General features: G+C 40.4%; 1 protein-coding gene across 1 annotated transcript in view; it reads right to left on the bottom strand.

Moving 5' to 3' along the window:
- LOC140727290 (NXPE family member 3-like) overlaps window positions 1-19789 on the bottom strand; it is a 35609-nt gene extending 15820 nt beyond the window's left edge. The window contains exons 1-3 of the mRNA XM_073044550.1: window positions 19640-19789; window positions 3400-4175; window positions 1255-1328 (exon numbers count right to left, since the gene is read on the bottom strand). Of these exons, the coding sequence (XP_072900651.1) occupies window positions 1255-1328; window positions 3400-4175; window positions 19640-19756 (967 nt within the window). The 5' untranslated portion in view covers window positions 19757-19789. The remainder of the gene's footprint in view (window positions 1-1254; window positions 1329-3399; window positions 4176-19639) is intronic.
- Window positions 19790-20606: the final 817 nt, after the last annotated feature.

Genomic DNA, 20606 nt, shown 5'->3' with positions numbered 1-20606 from the left:
CATGTGAAAATCTGCAGATGCTGGAAATCCAAACCAACACACACACACAATATGCTGGAGGAACTCAGCAGGCCAGGCAGCTTCTATGGAAAAGAGTAAACAGTCTATGTTTCAGGCTGAGACCCTTCTTCAGGACTAGAAAGGAAGTGGAGAAGTCAGTGTAAGAAAGTGGGGAGGGGGGAGGAAGAAGTACATGGTGGTAGGTGATGGGTGAAGCCGGGAGAAGGGGAGGGGTGCAATGAAGAGCTGGGAAGTTGATTGGTGAACGAGATAAAGGGCTCTGATAGGAGACTATAGAAGACTATGGAAGAAAGGTAAGGGGGAGGAGCATCAGAAGGAGACAATGAGCAGGTAAGGAGACAAGGTGAGAAGGTGAGAAATGGAAACAGAAAATGGGAATGGTGAAGGGGGAGCAATTACCAGAAATTCGAGACCTCGATCTTTATAACATCAAGTTGGGGGCTACCAGAAGGAATATAAGCAATGACAACATGTGGGAAAATGAAATGAAATTATTTAGATGGAATAACATAGAAAGTAAACAAGCTCCTAAAAATTGTGCTTGATATGTCAATGTAGTAAAAAAAAATGACATGAATTTCAAATGCATCTTTCATGTTCACTTCAGTGTCTCTCAGTGCAATCTAAAGCCAATGTAGGGACTTTAAAAAGGGTGCAATCACCATTGTAAAATGAGAAATTTTGGAGTTAATTTGGCAAAGACCAACAAATGTACTCTAATAATGACCAGACAATCTGTCAGAGTAATGCTGGCTGAAAGTGTCTGAACAACCATTCCCCTCCTCCTCTTTGAACATATGCTTTGGGATGCCAAAATTACCTGAGGAGATAGAGCCAGCCCCAGTTCAATGCATAGCATCTGCAAAAGTGCAGTATTCCTTCATACTTCATAGACAGCATAGATATTCAGACAACTTATTTAAATTAAAAATTAGGATCAGGATAACATGTGGAGCTTCAAGCACTTGAGAATTTTCCACTTTAAGAAAAGCAAATTCATCAACACAATCCTATTTGTATTGACCAACCAAGTAAATTCATGTTGCAACAAACAAAATACAGTATTTGTTTCTAATATGTTCCTAAAATTAATAAAAATCTATGTAAGATATTAAATTCAGTTTAGGATATAAGAGAATTTTCAGCATGGAAGAACTACTCCCGACATTACTAACATAATCCCTCATACACAAATCTCTAATTTGTTAAGTCAGTATATTAGTATTATCTTACCTGAATGAGGTGAAGGCTTTACAATTACATAACCTTGATCTTTGGGTAATATTGGCCTCTTGATATTTTTCTGACTGAAAATATATTATTATTTCTTAATCTACTGCACCCATGAAATGTGACATATAAATGTTTAATTTTGTAGGAAGCATAGAGATAAAAGAGGATAGTTTATCATTTGAGCATATTGTTACCCAAAGACAGAGCCAGCAACAACTGATTGTTAATTCAAGGGGGTGGGTGAAAGCCAGAAGTTGTGGTACCAATGACATAACTAAGAAAAGGGATAAGGTCCTGAAGAAATAATATGAGGAGCTAAGGAAGAACTTGAAAAGCAGGACCTCAAGGATGACAATCTCTAGATTGCTGCCTCTGCCATGTGTCAGTGAGGGTAAAAGTAGGATGATTTGGCAAATAAGTATGAGGCTGAAGAACTAGTGTAGGGAACAGGGTTTCAGACTTGTGGATCATGGGTTCTCTTCAGGGGAAGGTATGAGCTGTATGAAAAGGAAAGGTTACTTCTGAACTCGAGGAGGACCAATATCCTTGCAGACAGGTTTGCTAGAGCAGTTGGAGAGGGTTGAAACGAGTTTGGTAGGGGGATGAGAACCTGAATGATAAGTTAGAGGATGGGGCAGTTGTTGTAAAGGTAGATTCAGTGTGCAGAGCGATTGTGAGGAAGGATAGGCAGTGGATAGGGTATTAATGCAGTCTGTTGGATGGGTTGAAATGTGTCTATTTTAGTGACAGAAATATGAGGAACAAGGGTAATGAACTTAGAGCATGGATTAATACATGGGGCTACAATGTTAAGGCCATTACAGAGACTTGGCTGTCAAAAGGTCAGAAATGGCTACTGAATGTTCCAGAAATTAGCTGTTTCAAAAGGGAGGGAGGTAAAAGAGATAGGGAATGGCATTGCTAATCAAGGATAGTTTCAAAGCTGCAGAAAGGGAGGATGTCCACTGAGTCAGTGTGGGTGGAAGTAAAGAATATGAAGGGAGCTATCACTCTACTAGGAGCATTCATAGGCTATCCAAAAACATTAGAGACACTAAGTCCAGATCAGGAGAGAGATTTTTGAAAATTGCAAAAGTAACATGGTTGTTGTCATGGGTGATTTCAACTTTCCTAATATTAATTGACAGCACCTTAGTGTTTAGATAGGGTTGAATTTGTTAGATGCGTCCAGAAAGGACTGCTTGCATATTATATATACAGGCTGATAGAGGCGGCCATAGTAGATTTGGTCGGGTGGGAGATCTCTCAGTGGAAAAGCAATTCAGAGTCAGTGACCACAACTTCATGAGCTTTACCGAGGCATTGGACAGGGATAGAAAGTCCTGATAAATGGTCTCAGCCTGAAATGATGACTGTTTACTCCACTCCATAGACGCTGCCTGACCTGCTGCGTTCTCCCAGAATTCTGTGCGTGTTACCCTGGATTTCCAGCATCTGCAGAATCACATGTCTGTGATTTACTACACTGTCAGTTTTTTATTCTGTGAATTGTCACTAGTGATGAAAGGTGTCATGGGTACTTCTGCTAAGACACATCTATTTACGAATAACCAAACCACCAATGCCCAAAGGCTGGCAATGGAACCAAGTCTTGCTTGGGTTTCAGACTACAGGATTACCACATGAATCTTGCAACAGGTCAGACATTAGCAGGCTCCAATAGAAATTGGTTTTTATAGACCATCTACAACATTTCGTGGTAGGCAGATTGGCGTGATCTGAGTGTGATTATGCCCACTACCACCACAGTTTTGGAGGTTTCCCGTATTAAGTGCTTATACTTCCAGATCAACAATAATCTCCCATCCTCAGAAGGGATAAAAGAAAGCAAAAACTAAACAGCTGGAGGATGTGGGCATGCCAAGCAGCACTTGTGGAGGCAGAGGGCTAGTCAACGTTTCAGGCTGAGACCCTGCATCAGCATCGACAGTTCAATATCTTTGCAGCACCTGCCACCCCTTGTATTCCTTAAGCTCAATGAGAATTTCAGCCAGATGCATGATTTCAGTTTACAGAGATGAATCACACTGCTCTTTTAAAGAAATTAATTTGATTAGTTTATGAAATCAGTTTATAGATGTGAAGAAAATGAATGCCAGTATCGAATGAGAATGATTTCCATACCTTTGAAAATAATGCAATTCTTCTCCAATTAAGAGGTTCTTCTTATAACCTCCCATCGCATGGTTGACACGAGATGAGCAGGGAAGCTTCTCTGGTCTGTAACAGAACCAGGGCTCCCCAGTCCTGAGATCAGTAAAGTTACAGAGCGGTTTAGTTTGAGACAAACAGAAATTACACACAGTGATCTGCGAGGTATTCCCCGATTTGAAAGTGCTTTTAAAATACACTCTGTCTGGGTTTTCCTTCCGTATTCTTTTAAGGGCTTGAACCCCTTCACTGGGATGAACCAAAGAAACAGACACGTGGACTTCTCCTGGCCAGAGTAGGGTAAAATTGATGTGATAAGTTCCATTTTGGAGATCTATAACCGTTCCTGCTGAACCGGCTTTCAACTCTGGAGTGTGGATCCGGGCTTGGAGATAGTCACCCCCGTATTGCTTCGGATTTCCTTCAAAATCGTACATACGCACCATCACCTGTAACTGATCTCCAACATAGAAAGTCTTTCCAGAATTTAAAATAACAAAATATGCACGTGATGGGTCACTGCTTTTCTGAAAAGGCACATTAGGTCTGGGAGGCTTTGGCCATTCAATCATTTTGATCAGAACCACACCCTCTAATCTTTCTTCAGGGGTGAAGCTGTGATTCTGATAGCCACATTTTAAAAGTCTGTCAGTCCAAGATGACGGAGTTTCTTCCTTTCGCTGCTCTGCTGTGTGATTAAACTTTGGATCTGGATATTTCTTCCATATTCCATTTGTTTCATCTCCAAACTGTAGAATGGAATATTTTAGTAAAATAACTATATTTGTACATAAGGTTCATCTTCTTAACTTACCAAATTGAAGCCTCAGAAAATGCAAGGATTTTAATACCCTAAGAGAGTTGTTCAGAATCTTGCCAGACAGGAAGATAGAAGGTCAAAAATGAAGGAAAGAACTGAACTTAGAAAGTTATCTCAGAGTATAGATGTAAAATCGTATTACAGGGAAGAGATATAGATGGATAGATGGCTGTAGTAAAAATAAGATCACAGAAACAGACTCATACGGAAGGAAGCAAGCACTTTGTCTCAGATACATCAATTCAGCCTAGATACCCTTTCTCCTATCACAAACAAGAGAAAATCTGCAGATGCTTGAAATCCAAGCAACACACACACAAAATGCTGGAGGAACTTAGCAGGCCAGGCAGTGTCTATGGAGAAAAAATACAGTTGACACATTGGGCTGACACCCAAAACATGCTGAAGGGCCGCAGCCTGAAATGCCGACTGTATTTTATTTTTATAGATGCTGCCTGGCTTGCTGAGTTCCTCCAGCATTTTGTGTGTGTTACCCTTTCTCCTTAAATCTATGCCCTCTATGTTTTGATTCACTAACCTAGAGTAAAACATTATATGCATTCATCCTCTCTATGCCCTCATGACTATATATACCTCTGAAAGATCACCCCACATTCTTTTACACTTCAGAGAATAAAGTCCTAGCCTGCTCAAGCTCTCTCTATGTCAGTCACACAAATCCTGACAACATCCTTGTACATCTTCCCTGCACCCTTTCCAGATCAATACCATCTCTCCTATAGCAGGGCGACCACATTTAAAAGCATTACTCCAAATCAGAATGAAAACTATGTTTATCACTCACCTACGCTGTGAAGTTTATTTTGCGGCAGCAATACGGTACACAACTGCAATATAACATCCTGGCTTCCATACTGAATGTTCGAGCCGATGAAAGCTATCATGCTAAATGCTCTTTTTCACCATCCTGCCCACCTGAGATACTGCTTTTAGTGATTCATGTACTTGTAATCCGAGGACTCTTTGTTCTACAACACTCCTGGAGGCTCTACCATTCATTGTGAGAGTCCTACCCCTTTGTCCTAACAAAATACAATATTTTTCACCTATCTGAACTAAACCATTTGCCATTCCCCAGCCTGCTTACTCAGCTGACCAAGATACCATCTAATTCTAGATAGCTATCTTCACTATCCATGATTACACACATTTTAGTGTCATCTGCAAACTTACTAACCAAGGCTTAGAAACATAGAAACATAGAAAACCTACAGCACAATACAGGCCCTTCGGCCCACAAAGCTGTGCCGAACATGTCCTTACCTTAGAAATTACCTAGGGTTACCCATAGCCCTCTATTTTTCTAAGCTCCATATACCTTTCCAGGAGTCTCTTAAAAACCCTATCGTATCTGCCTCCATCACTGTCACCGGCAGCCCATTGAACGCACTCACCACTCTCTCCATAAAAAACTTACCCCTCTGTACATACTTCCAAGCAACTTAAAACATTTCCAAGAACTGGTCATCAGCAAATTTATGAACCAATCCCTCCACTTTCTTTTCCAGGTCATGTATAAAAATCACAAAGAGTAGGGGTCCCAGGACAGATCCCTGAGGCACAGCATTGGTCACTGACTTCCATGCAGGATATGACCCATCTGCAACCACCCTTTGCCTCCTGTGGGCAAGCCAATTCTGGATCCACAAAGCAAGATCCCCTTGGATCCCATGCCTCCTTACTTTCTCAATAAGCCTTGCATGGTGTACCTTATCAAATGCCTAGCTGAAATCCATATACACTACATCTACTGCTCTACCTTCATCAGTGTGTTTAGTCACAGCCTCAGAAAATTCAATCAGGCTCATAAGGCACAACCTGCCTTTGACACAGCCATGCTGACTATTCCTAAGCATATTATGCCTCTCCAAATGTTCATAAATCTTGCCTCTCAGGATCTTTTCCATCAACTTACCTACCACTGAGGTAAGAATCACTGGTCTATAATTTCCTGGGCTATCTCTACTCCCTTTCTTGAATAATAGAACAACACCTGCAACCCTCCAATCCTCTGGAACCTCTTGCATCCCCATTGATGATGCAAAGATCATCGTCAGAGGCTGAGGAATCTCTGCCCTCACCTCCCACAGTAGCCTGGGGTACATCTCATCAAGTCCTGGTGACATATACAACTTGATGCTTTCCAAATGCTCCAGCACATCCTCTTTCTTAATATCTACATGCTCAAGCTTTTCAGTCCACTGTAAGTCATCCCTACAATCACCAAGATTCTTTTCCTTAGTGAATACTGAAGCAAAGTATTCATTAAGTACCTGTACTATCTCTTCCAGTTCCATACATACTTTTCCACTGTCACTCTTGATTGTCATTCCTATTCTCTCACATCTTGTCCTCTTGCTCTTCACATCCTTGTAGAATGTCTTGGGGTTTTCTTTAATCCTGTCCACCAAGGCCTTCTTTTGACCCCTTCTGGCTCTCCTAATTTCTTTCTTAAACTCCTTCCTGCTAGCCTTATAATCTTCTAGATCTCTATCATTGCCTAGTTTTTTGAACATTTTGTACGCTCTTCTTTTCAGCTTGACTAGATTTACAATAGCCTTTGTACACTACGGTTCCTGTACCCTACCTTCCTTTCCCTGTCTCACTGGAACGTACCTGTGCAGAACTCTATGCAAATATCCCCTGACCATTTGCCACGTTTCTTCCATGTATTTCCTAGAGAACACCTATTCCCAATTTATGCTTCCAAGTTCTTTCCTGATAGTCTCATATTGCTCTTTACTTCCAATTAAATGTTTTCCTAACTTGTCTGTTCCTTTCTCTCTCCAATGCTATGCTAAAGGAGATAGAATTATAATCACTATCTTCAAAATGCTCTCCCACTGAGAGATCTGACACTTGACCAGGTTCTTTCCAAATGCCAGATCAAGTATAGCCTCTCCTCTCGTAGGCTTATCTACATATTGTGTCAAGTGGGCCCAAGTGCAGAGAACATAGACAGTTGCATTACCGATTTTTAAGACCTTAAGAAATAGGAGCAGAATTAGGCCATTTGGCCCATCGAGTATCATCCGCCATTTAATCATAGCTAATCCTTTTTCTCTCCTCCTCAATGCCATTTCCCCGCCTTCTCTCTGTAATCTTTGATGCTATATCCAATCAAGAACCTATCAATCTCTGCTTTAAATACACCCAACAACCTGGCCTCCACAGCTGCACGTGGCAACAAATTCCACAAATTCACCATCCTCTGGCCAAAGAAATTTCTTTGCATCTCTGTTTTGAATGGACGTGGCTCTGTATCCTGAGGCTGTGTCCTCTTGTCCTAGACTCTCCCACATGGGAAACATCCTTTCCACATCTACTCTGTCTAGTCCTTTCAACATTTGAAAGGTTTCAATGAGATCACCCCTCATCCTTCTAAATTCCAGTGAGTACAGACCCAGAGCCATCAAACATTCCTCGTATTCTGGAATAATCCTTGTGAACCTCCTCTGGACCCTCTCCAATGCCAGCACATCTCTTCCAAGATGAGAAGCCCAAAACTGTTCACAACAGTCGTGAGGCCTCACCAGTGCCTTATAAAGCCTCAGCATCACACCCCTGTTCTTGTATTCTAGACCTCTTGAAATGAATGCTAACGTTGCATTTGCCTTCCTCACCACTGACTCAAGCTGCAGGTTAACCTTTAGGGTGTTCTGCACAAGGACTCCCAAGGCCTCTTGCATCTCAGATTTTTGGATTTTCTCCCAATTTAGAAAATAGTCCGTGCATCTATTTCTACTACTAAAGGGCACGGCCATACATTTTCCAACGTTATATTTCATTTGCCACTACCTGGTCCATTCTCCTAGACCGTCTAAGTCCTTCTGCATCCTGCCTGTTTCCTCAACACTATCTGCCCCTCCACAAATCATCATATCATCTGCAAACTTGGCAACAAAGCCTTCTATTTTATCATCTAAATCATTTATATACAGCATCAAAAGAAGTGGTCTCAACACCAACCCCTGTGGAACACCATTAGTCACTGGTAACCAACCAGACAAGGGTCCTTTTATTCCCACTCACTGCCTTCTTCTAATCAGCAAATGCTCTAACCATCTTAGTAACTTCCCTATAATACCATGGGCTCCTAACTTGGTAAGCAGCCTCATGTGTGGCACCTTGTCAAAGGCCTTCTGAAAGTCCAAATATACAACATCTACTGCATCCCCTTTATCTATCCTACTTGTAATCTCCTCAAAGAATTCCAACTGGTTCATCAGGCAGGATTTTCCCTGAAGGAAACTATGCTGACTTTGTCCTATCTTGTCCTATGTCACCAAGTACTCCAGTACCTAATCCTTAACAATTGACTCTAACATCCTCCCAGCTACTGAGGTCAGGCTAACTGGTCTATAATTTCCTTTCTGCTGTCTTCCTCCTTTCTTAAAGAGCAGAGTGACATTTGCAATTTTCCAGTCCTCTGGCACTATGCCAGAGTCCAATGATTTTTGAAAGATCATTTCTAATGCCATAACAATCTCTAATGCTACCTTTGAGCCCCAGGGTGCAGTTCATCTGATCTGGGTTACTTATGTACCTTTAAGTCTTTAAGCATTTTGAGCACCTTCTCTCTTGTAATAGTAACTGCACCAGCTTCTCTTCCTTCACACACCATGTTAAGGACTGTACCAAAAAGGATAAACCAAAATCCACAAATGAACTGGGAGATACAACCCTACTAAAAGTTCAGCTCTGCCGCATTCAAATCAACTAAACCTGACCTTTACAAGAAACCAAAATATGACCTCTGAAAAGCTATTAAAGATGACAAGTAACTGCACCAGACAAAAATTGAGTTCCAACACAGCTGTCAATTATGGCAGGGCTTACATGCTTAATAGGCAACAAAATTAGATCAGACAGCATTGCTGACAACAGTATTTCCCTTCCTGATGTGTTTAGAACACATTCTGTGCTTGTTTTGAACAGAGGGGAATGAGTACATCACCACACATCTTGACAGTGCAGCTGAACCCACAGTCACCATCGCAGGTATTAGATTAGCCATCTGCAGAGTGAACCTGTGGAAAGCATTTGGCCCAGATGGTGTCCCTGGATGTGTACTTAGATCCTGTGCAGACAGCTGGTGGGGGTATTTGCAAACATTTTTAACCTCTCTCTGCTTCTTTCTGTTGTTCCCAACTGCTTTAAGAAGGCCATTATCAACCATGAGTCCAAGAAATACATGGCAATATGCCCAATGACTACCACTCAGTAATTCTAATATCCACTATCATAGATGCTCTGAGAGGCTGGTCATGGTATTTATTAAGTCAAGCTTTCCCTACAACCTCAACCCATTACAATTTACCCACTGCCAACATAGGTTAACAGTGGATAACATCTCCTATCCTACATTCATCTCTGGAGTATCTGGGCAATAAAAACACCTTTGTCAGATTGTAGTTTATTAACTACTGCTCCACCTTCAGTACTATAACTCCAAGCAAACTCATCTGCAAACTCTGAACTCTGGGGTCAACATTTACTCCTGCAAATGGATCTTTGACTTCCTGACCAACAGACGGCAATTAGTAAGGATAGGCAGCTACATCTCTACCACAATTATTCTAAACACTATTGCTCCTTAAGGTTGTGTCCTCAGCCCCTTATTTTACTCCCTGTGCACACATGACTCTATGACCAGGTTCTGTATTAACTTCATTGACAAATTTGCAGATGATACCACCATAGTGGGTTGTATCTCAAATAGCAAAGAGTTGAAGTACAGGAAGGAGGTATAGTGTTTAGTGGCATGGTGTCATGACAATGATCTTTCCTGTAGTGTCAGCAAAACAAAAGAGTTGGTCATTGACTTTAGGAAGGGGGAAGTGACCGAAGTCCTACCTATATCAGTGGTGTCAAGTGGGTGGAGAGTTTCAGATTCCAGAGAGTGAATATCACAAATGGCCTGTCCTCAATCAACCATGTAGACACCATGGCCAAGAAAGCTCAACAATTCCTTGATATCCTCAAGAAGCAAGAGGAATTTGACACATCCCCATCAGCCTTATCAATTTAACCCCACGAGAAACATCCTGTATGGATGCACAATGGGGCATTTGCTCTGCCCATGACAACAAGAAGCTACAGAGATGTGGATGCAGCTCAGCACAACATATAAACCAGCCTCCCCTCCACTGACTCACTCTGTACACTTTGCTGCCACGGTAAAGCAGCCAGCATTATCAAAGATCCCACCCAGCCCAAGTAATTTCTCTTCTCCCCTCTTCCATCAGACGGACGATTTAAGATCCAAGAATGTTTAGTGTCATTCCTGAGTACTCAGATGTAAAGGAGAATGAAATGATCATTACTCTGGATCTGATGCAGCATAAAAAACATAAAGAACACAAAAATAACAAACTAAAAGACATGATATATAAAAATAAAAACAATCCGGTAAACATAATGTACAAGTGCTGTTATATACATAGACTGTATGCATATAAAGTGACATTGTTTTGTGATGTATAATCACTGTCCAGGGCCAGTCAGCCTTTTTGCCAACTTCAGCTTTCTAACCTTGCAGCTGTGAGCTTCCAGAGACCAAAGAGTTGTTCTGAGTATGTTAGATTTCTAACCAATATTCATTGTCTTAAACAAGAACCTGTCTTTGGTTTTTGAAGTAAGTAGCAAGCAATAATTGGTTTGAAGTTAAAAGGACTACTTTCCAAATAAAACAGCACTGTCTATCGAACACAGGATGCTGGCCCCCAGAACTGGGCTAGATGTAGTGGAAGTCAACAATGTTGTACTAATTGAACTTGGATCAAACCAGACAAGGAATTTGCCTAGAAAGGAAGCTTGCAGACCAGATTGATACCATCACATAGCACATCACATAACTGATCTGTCAATAGTTGGAAGGGTTGTGTACTCAGAGTCAGAATTCCCAGCATTAATTATGGGTACCTAGGAACTCTGTCACCAGAAGTTTTCAGATCAGCTGCTTCAGCATTCACTACAGAAAAGGATCCTGGCAATTGAAGCGATGACTTACAACAGATTGAAAAGCTTGAGCATATAGACATTATGAAACAGGATGTGCTGGAGCTATTGGAAGCATCAAGTTGGATAAGTCACCAATATGGGACAAGATGTAGCCAGGCTACTGTGGGAGGTGAGGCAGTAGATTGCTGAGCCTCCGGCAATGATCTTTGCATCATCAATAGGGACAGGAGAGGTTCCAGAGTATTGGAGGGTTGCAGATGTTATTCCCTTATTCAAGAAAGGGAGTAGAGATAGCCCAGAAAATTATAGACCAGTGAGTCTTCAATGATTAGTAAATTGATGGAAAAGATCATGAGAGGCAGGATTTATGAACGTTTAGAGAGGCATAGTCAGCATGGCTTTGTCAAGGGCAGGTCATGCCTTACGAGCCTGACTGAATTTTTTGAGGATGTGACTAAACACATTGATGAAGGTAGAACAGTAGATGTAGTGTAAATGGATTTCAGTAAGGCATTTGATAAGGTACTCCATGCAAGGCTTATTGAGATAGTAAGGAGGCATGGGATCCAAGGGGACCATGCTTTGTAGATCCAGAAATAGCCTGCCCACAGAAGTGGTTGTAGACAGATTATATTCTGCATGGAGGTCAGTGACCAGTGGTGTGCCTCAGGGATCTATTCTGGCACTTTGCTTCAGTATTCACAAGTGGAAAGATCGTGATCAGGATGAGGTTGAAGTAGAGCGGGCCTTTGTGCTGGACAGTGTGGAGATTAAGGAAGAAGAAGTGCTGGATCTTCTTAAAAACATTAAGATTGATAAATCCCCAGGGCCGGATATGATACACCACAGGTTGTTGTGGGAATTGAGAGAAAAGATCGCAGGAGCATTAGCTATGATCTTTGAATCCTCTTTGGCTACAGGGGAAGTGCCAGAGGACTGGAGAATGGCAAATGTAGTTCCCTTGTTTAAAAAAGGTAATAGGGAGAAACCTGGGAACTATAGACCAGTGTGTCTTATGTCGGTGGTCTGCAAACTACTGGAAAGGATTCTTAAGGATAGAGCATTTGGAGAAGTACAGTCTACTCATGGATAGTCAACATGGCTTTGTGAAGGGAAGATCATGCCTCATGAGTCTGATTGAGTTTTTTGAAGAGGTAATAAAACAAATTGATGAGGGTATAGCAGTGGATGTGTTCTACATGAACTTTAGCAAAGCATTTGACAAGGTCCCTCACGAGAGATTCATCCAGAAAGTCACGAGGCATGGGATAAGTGGAACCTTGGCTATTTGGATAAAAAATTGGCTTAAAGGAAGAAAGCAGAGGGTAGTTGTGGAAGGAAAGTATTGTGCCTGGAAGTTGGTGACTAGTGGAGTGCTGCAGGGATCTGTCCTGGGACCCCTGCTATTTGTGATTTTTATAAATGATCTGGATGTAGAGGCGGAAGGATGGGTGAATAAGTTTGCAGATAACACGAAGATTGGAGGAGTTGTGGATGGAGCTGTAGGTTGTTGAAGGTTACAAGAGGATATAGACAGGGTGCAAAGTTGGGCAGAATAATGACAGATGGAGTTCAAACCAGACAACTGTGAGGTGATGCATTTTGGAAGGACAAACCAGAAGACTGAGTACTGGATTAATGGTCAGTTACTTAAGAGTGTGGATGAACAAAGGGACCTTGGGGTTCAAATCCATACATCCCTCAAGGTCACTGCACAGGTTGATAGGCTAGTTAAGAAGGCCTATGGGATGCTAGACTTCATTAACAGGGGGATTGAGTTCAAGAGTAGAGAGGTCATGTTGCAATTCTACAAATCTCTGGTGAGACCGCACTTAGAGTATTGTGTTCAATTCTGGTCACCTCATTATAGGAAGGATGTGGAAGCTATGGAGAGGGTACAGAGGAGATTTACAGGATGTTGCCTGGTTTGGAGAACAAGTCATATGAAGCAAGGTTAGCAGAGCTGGGACTTTTCTCTTTGGAGTGTAAAAGAATGAACGGGGACTTGATAGAGGTCTACAAAATTATGAGAGGCATAGATAGGGTAGATAGTCAGTACCTGTTTCCCAGGGCACAAATAGCAAACACCAGAGGGCATATGTACAAAGTTAAGGGAGGGAAGTTTAGGGGACACATCAGGGGTAAGTTTTTTACACAGAGGGTTGTGAGTGCCTGGAATGACTTCCCAGAGATGGTGGTGGAGGCTAAAACATTAGGGGTATTTAAGAGCCTCTTGGACAGGCACATGAATGAAAGAAAAATGGAGGGTTATGGGGTAGTGTGGGTTTAGTACTTTTTAAAGGATTATATGGGTCAGCACAACATGGAGGGCTGAAGGGCCTGTACTGTGCTGCAGTGTTCTATGGTTCTATGGTACCCCTTCTCTTCATGATTTTTATAAATGACCTGGATGAGGAAGTGGAGGGATGGGTTAGTAAATCTGCTGATGACACAAAGGTTGGGGTGTTGTGGTTAGTGTGGAGGGCTGTCAGAGGTTATAGCAGCACAATGATAGAATGCAAAACTGGGCTGAGAAGTTGCAGATGGTGTTCAAACCAGATAAGTGTGAGGTGGTTCACTTTGGTAGGTCAAGTATGACGGCAGAATACAGTATTAATGGTAAGACTCTTGACAGTTTGGAGAACCAGAGGGATCTTGGGATACAAGTCCATAGGATACTCAAGGCTGCTGCACAAGTTAACTATATGGTTAAGGTGGCATATGGAGCATTGGTCTTCATCAACCATGGGTTTGAGTTTAAGAGCTGTGAGGTAATAAAAGACATTAAAAAAATTGAAGCTATGGAAAGGGTACAGAGGAGATTTACAAGGACGCTGCCTGGAATGGGGAGCGTGCCTTATGAGAACAGGTTTAGTGAACTTGGCCTTTTCTCCTTGCAGTGGCACAGGATGAGAGGTGTATAAGATGATGAGAGGCATTGATTGTGTCGATAGTCAGAGGCATTTTCCCAGGGCTGAAACGGCCATCACGAGAGGACACAGTTTTACGGTGCTTGGAAGTAGGTACAGAGGAGAAGGCAAGGGTAAGTTCTTTTACACAGAGAGTGGTGAGTGCATGGAATGGGCTGCCAGTGATAGTGGTGGAGGTGGAAATGATAGGGTCTTTTAAGAGACTCCTGGATGGATGTATGGAGCTTAGAAAAATAGAGGGCTATGGATAAGCCTAGGTAGTTCTAAGGTAAGGACATGTTCGGCAGTGCTTTGTGGGCCAAAGGACCTGTATTGTGCTGTAGATTTTATATGTTTCTATGTATCTTATTTCTAATTCAGTATGTTATGTGTGATGAGCAAACCATGGGGAGATGGGGTCCAGAGTTGACCCCCGTGAACTATGCTGCTAACAAGAGAGAGATAAAGAGGGGGAGAGGTGCCATGCTACACATACTGATAATGAGAGAGACACAAGGATGTAAAATTTAAAACCAGGCCGGTGGGGGCTTGTGTGTGTATCCAGCCGCGCCTGGGTGACGAGTCCACCACTGAAGAACGGTCTGGCTTGGAACGGAGGGGTCATAATCGGTGACCACAATGGCACAATGGAACAAGAAGACAACGGAAGGTTTGCCTGCTGCAGCTGCTCATCTCTCACTCTCTCTCTCTCCAACGTCACAACAGCAACTACCTCAACCCAAACAGAACTGAACTGAACTCTGCATTATCTTAAGACTATTTATTTACCCCTAGACTATGTTAGAGCTTGGTTTTGATTCTTATTCCTACACTTCAATATTTCTCATTGCTAACCTGTTTTATATGTATATTTGCATTTTTGATACTGTAATACTTAGTTTAATAATAAACACCTTTAGTTACAGTACCACCAGACTCCAACATATCATTCCATTTCTGCTGGTTTGGTAACCCAGTCACAGGATACGTGACAAGTACATGTTCCGCACAGCATTGTGGGCCAAAGGGCCTATATTATGTTGTAGGCTTTCCATGTTTCTATCATCAGTGTGAAAGGTAAATGCAAAAATATTATATGTGTAAGAAGTTATCCAAAGAGCAAAAAAAAAAACCAGTATAAATGTTACAGTGCAGTCAGACTTGTTAGGAATGATCAAGTAACATCAAGAAGAATGACAGAAAGGCAAGGAACAAAAAATCATTCCTCTACTTCCAATGTCTGCGATGGATGACTTATTCATCTACAACTCATTAAAATGAGTTGAAGTCTGCTTAATCTATAGGAATTTTACCTGCGTTTTGGAAATGTTTTGTGTTTTGGGAATCTTTTATAAGATAGAAAATCTCTGTGAGTTTTAAATGTGTTTTAAAAGTTTGTCTGGATTTAAAATTAATCCCTAAAATTAATGAACTGTGTTTAAACGACTTTGTTCGCTGGAAGTAGATGCTCCTTGGTAGGGAGGGGTGATCCACCGCTCAAATAGTGGGTGTTGACAGCTAAGCCCACAGTGGAGGATAAACAGGGACATGATCTAGACTTTAAAGAGTAGGGGGCTACTCTATAACCTCCCTTTTGTGAGTGTACCTGTAGCTATATTGGATAGGGCTTAAGATCTTAGTTTGAGTTTAGAATTTCATGGTCAGAAAACCCAATACCAATACAGGGTGTTTTTTTTAGTAGATTTTAAAAAACTGATAGCATGTACCATCAGGGTCGAGGACAGCTTCTACTCCACATTAATAAGTCTATTAAATGATTCCCTGATATGGTAAGATGAACTCTTTGACCACAAAAATACCTTGTTCTGATCTTGCACCTTATTGCTTAACTGCACTGCACTTTCCCTTTACCTGCTACACTTTATTCAGCATTTCTTGTTCCAATTTGCTCTGTCTAAATGCACCGTGTAATAATTTTATCTGTATGAACAGTATGTAAGACAAGCCTTTCACTGTATCTCAGTACATGTGGCAATAATAAACCGATTCCAATTCAACTACTGTCTCGGGTACCCAGAAATCAAATGAACATGTTCTTTGACTGCCCCAGCTGACTGTATTTGCTCAGCTATATTTTAGGAAACAAACTGGTTTCGGTAACCACTTGTTTGAACACTTGTTCAGTTATTGTAAAAAGTAGATATTTTGTTCCAATCATTGCACTGTTCCTGTTGTGAACAGTCGGCAGATACTGTATTTCAGCAAAACAACTCTAATGATCAAAGTTTTATTAAAAAATGCCATCATGACAGCACAAAAATTTACATTCAGTAAATTAAATGCAGCTTAAGAGGCTAGTTTTTCCAATATTCTCATATACCAGTTTGGTGTACAAACCCATTGTTTAATAACATCCTTCAGAAAGTATCTGCTGTCCTTATGTGCTCTGTTTTATATGTCACTATGTGATTGATTTAACTCCTGGGTGTCAAGATCTCTGAGGATCTAACCTGGTCCCAACACATCGATGTAGTCATAAAGAAGGCAAGACAGCGGATATACTTTATTAGGTGTCTGAAGAGATTTGGAATGTCAACAAATACAATCAAAAACTTCTATATTCCTTGGTATACACATTTCCGAGGATCTCACCTGGTCCCTGAACTCCTCCATCCTAATCAAAAAGGCACAATAGCGCCTTTATTTCCAGCGGAGCATCAAGAAAGGTCACCCCTGTCCCAGGATACTGACGGAATTTTACCGCTGTACCATTGAGAGCATACTCACCAACTGCATCTCAGTGTGGTATGGCAATTGTCCCGTATCAGACCACAAAGAACTCCAGCATGTGGAGAAAACTGCCCAGTGGATTATCAGCACCCAATTGACCACCATTGAGATCATCTACCATAAATGCGGCCTGGGCAGGGTGAAAAACATTATCAAGGATGCATCTCACCCTAACCATGGACTTTTTACTCTCCTCCCATCTGGTAGTTGCTACAGGAGCCTCTGCTCCTGCACCAGCAGGCACAGGAAGAGCTTCTTCCCTGAGGCTGTGACCCTGCTGACCCTCACATCACAGTGCTAAGCAGTATTGCACTCATATTGCACTGTCTCAGTACTTTCATATTTGTGTGCTGTAGCACTTACTTTTTATTCACAGTTATTTTGTTAGTAACACAATTCTTTGGAACACAAAGCTTTGGACACTACCTCACTTTTTTATGTACAGTATTTCTGTTTTTGCACATTTTTATAAACTATTCAATATACGCAATTGATTTACTTGTTTATTTATTATTACATTTTATTTTATTTTTTTCTCTCTCTCTGCTAGATTATGTTTTACACTGAACTGCTGCTGCTAAGTTAACAAATTTCATGCCACATGCCAGTGATAATAAAACTGATTCTGATTCTTTACTTAGTCATGGATTGATCATCCTCCTTGTACTTCATTTTATACACCTTCATTGAGATTTTATGTGAATACTTGCCCCTCCTTATTATTTTAATTATTTTCACAGTCTATTTTGGGCAATTATACCTTACACCTTTGTAAATTTATTTCAATTTTAAATTATTAGTTGTAGAACTAATTTTATTATTCTCAAAGTGAAAATGAAATCCTTTTCTCTCCATGAAGACTCTTTACTAAGCAACCATCACTGATTCTGTATCATTATAAAGTATATCGAATACTTGCAGATCTAAAATATTTCATACCGGGTTTGTTCCACAATGCATTGTACTAGGAATCATGAACAATTTGTAAAGTTACATCACACCATGTTTACCTTGCCAATTGATTGACATATATGAAGATTAAATACACCCACAATTATTGCCGTAACTTTTCTTACCGTTCCTGTAATTGCTTGATTTATGTTCTGCCCTAGAGAGTCTATAGATCATTGCCATCAGTAGCTGCTTTCCCTTGCAATTTTTCTCTTTCATTCGAAGTGACTCTACAACTTGATCTTCCAAATGACCATCATTTTTCACTCCTGCACCGTCATTCATTGTTAACAGAAGCTCACAACTTCCTTTTTATTTTTGCATATTCTTCAAAATTGTTAAATTATCCAAAATGTTCAGTATCCAGTTTGTCATCTTGCTATCTTGGTTCTGTAATATCTATTCATTCATATTTATGCTTGTTTCTACTATCAGTTCACTTAACTTGTTACAAAATGTTGGTAAATTTAGGCAAAGAACTCTAACTTTGACCTTTTACAATTTTTCTTCATGTTCACACAATCGACTTCAGGCAAAAAACAGCTGAACAGCCAAACACATGAAAGAATTCTCATAGAAAGGGATCAATGAAGAAGGAAAGGAAACTGATATTTTAAATATTTAAAGGAGCACTTAATTAAAACTGAATATTTGTATCATAAAAGCTGAAATACAGCCAACCTTACAATTTTTGTCTTTATAGCTATTTGTGTGAAGAAATTACAATACACATACATAGCATCTCACTGTAAGCAGTAATTAAAGTCACTCTGCAAAGTATACACTGCACTTGGAATCATGGGAGAGACAAGAAGAGGAGCCATTTCTATCACCACAGACGCAGCAGAGAAAGTGTCAAGATGCTCTGGATAAAGAGGGCAGATCCACTTCGGCACAGGCCGGGATCTGATTAACCCCGGTCGGGTCGACTGGGTGAGGGTGTATGATGTTGAAAGAGCCGAAACACCTGATGACCCCAGGTAATATCACTGATGATGTGTTCTAGCTTATCATCATGCGGATGTTTCTGTAAGAAGAAAGCCTGTTGCTCTTATAGCATTTAAATTCTGAGACCTCACAACAAACACCTAAAATGTTCTGGATATTTAACAGCAAATGGCTCATAAAGACTTCTTTTTTGACAATTCAGATTATTTTTCTTTTGATTACATTGCAGAAAGATTCAAAAGAGCATAATCTACTGAGAAACAATAAGCCTTTGGCTGAAACTTCAGGATTGTCAACTCAAGTTCATGAGCAGATATCCTGAAGGTGCTCACCATTTCACTGTGTAAGTATGGAAAATTGCATCATTACAACTGAAAAATCTGGGCCAATTATAGTAAAGAAGGGTGTATTCTGTAGAACAGTTGATTTCCAAAGACTTTAAAAAAGGAAATGAGAATATTGTATTCTGAATTCCAAATCCAGAGAACTTTAAGCAAATATATTTTAGTTATACAGTAATTTCGGGAAAGTGGAAACAGAAAGAAGGCACAGACCATGTGAATTTCGGAAAATCAAGTATGCAAGTTTGGAATTTGCATAGGTGAACAGAGAGAGATATAAAGACATATGGGCAAAAGACAGGTAACACATTTCAATCAGATATTAAGTTGTAGAAACAGTATGTGTAATTAAATCAGATATCCCAATGAAAAGGTTTAACACAAAGTCAAATATTCAGATTGCAGCAAGAAGTCACCATACATAAACATTGCATTGTTATACTCAACATGTCAAATTCTTGTTTCATCTATCTACATCATGAACATATTGTTGCATTTATTCTACACACCTTCATCCATTGAAAATTTAGAACCATCGCCATCAATCCAATGAGTAACAACAGGACAAAACCCCAACGGAAAGGTGAACAAAAGGGGGTGGACTTTTTTGAGTGTTGATCTTCCATGTTTGGAGCTCACAGTGAGTTTGTGTTAGTAATCACTTCTGGAGCTTAAATCTGCAATAGCACAGAACAAACATTGAAACCCAGTCTGACAATGCTATAATGGTAATTCATATGCAAATTTTCATTTTAATTGGCAGCACCATTACAAACAAACATTCAAACAATTTTGTCATCCACGAATACTCTTGTCTTTCCTCAAATGAATCCAAGCATTTCTGTTTTTATTTTGGATTTCCAACATTTGCAACATTTGCTTGTTGAATCCCATACTCTGTTTATTCCTTGTGCCCTTCAATATCTCACTTGGTCGAATCCTGCACTCTCTCTCTCTCTCTCTTCATATTTGCAGGCACATAATAAAATAGGCCAAAGTCAGCATAGTTTCCTTAATGGGAAATCTTGCCTGACAAATCTGTTGGAAATCATTGAGGAAATAACAGGCAGGATATGTTGTGTATTTAATATATCAATAACATTTAAGTAATATTGTAAATATATTGTTTGATTAAGCATTCTTTGTTGTTATACATAATTTTATATGTTATGCCTTATTGGTTATCTGTAAGAGGAGTGTGAATGGCATACGTCATTATGCCACCCTGTTGTATGTGCACACCCACTAAAATAAAACAAAGTAGACACGTTATCCCTGGACTCCTGTGTTTTTCTTTTGATTAGTTTTTGGAATTACAAAACATAATGATGGCAACAAGGTAGTTTTAAAATGAGCCCAAGGTTACTACCTATGTTTCATTCTTCAGAAGAAGAAGGAGAGGGAGTGATTTTAGAGTTTAAAATAGTATGCATATATGTCTTTGGATGGGGAGAAAGATGGTCGAGTTAAAAAATA

This window comes from Hemitrygon akajei, chromosome 5, assembly GCF_048418815.1.
Source record: "Hemitrygon akajei chromosome 5, sHemAka1.3, whole genome shotgun sequence".
In the NCBI taxonomy this organism is placed as follows: Eukaryota; Metazoa; Chordata; class Chondrichthyes; order Myliobatiformes; family Dasyatidae; genus Hemitrygon; species Hemitrygon akajei.
This window is presented reverse-complemented; position numbering and strand designations above follow the sequence as displayed.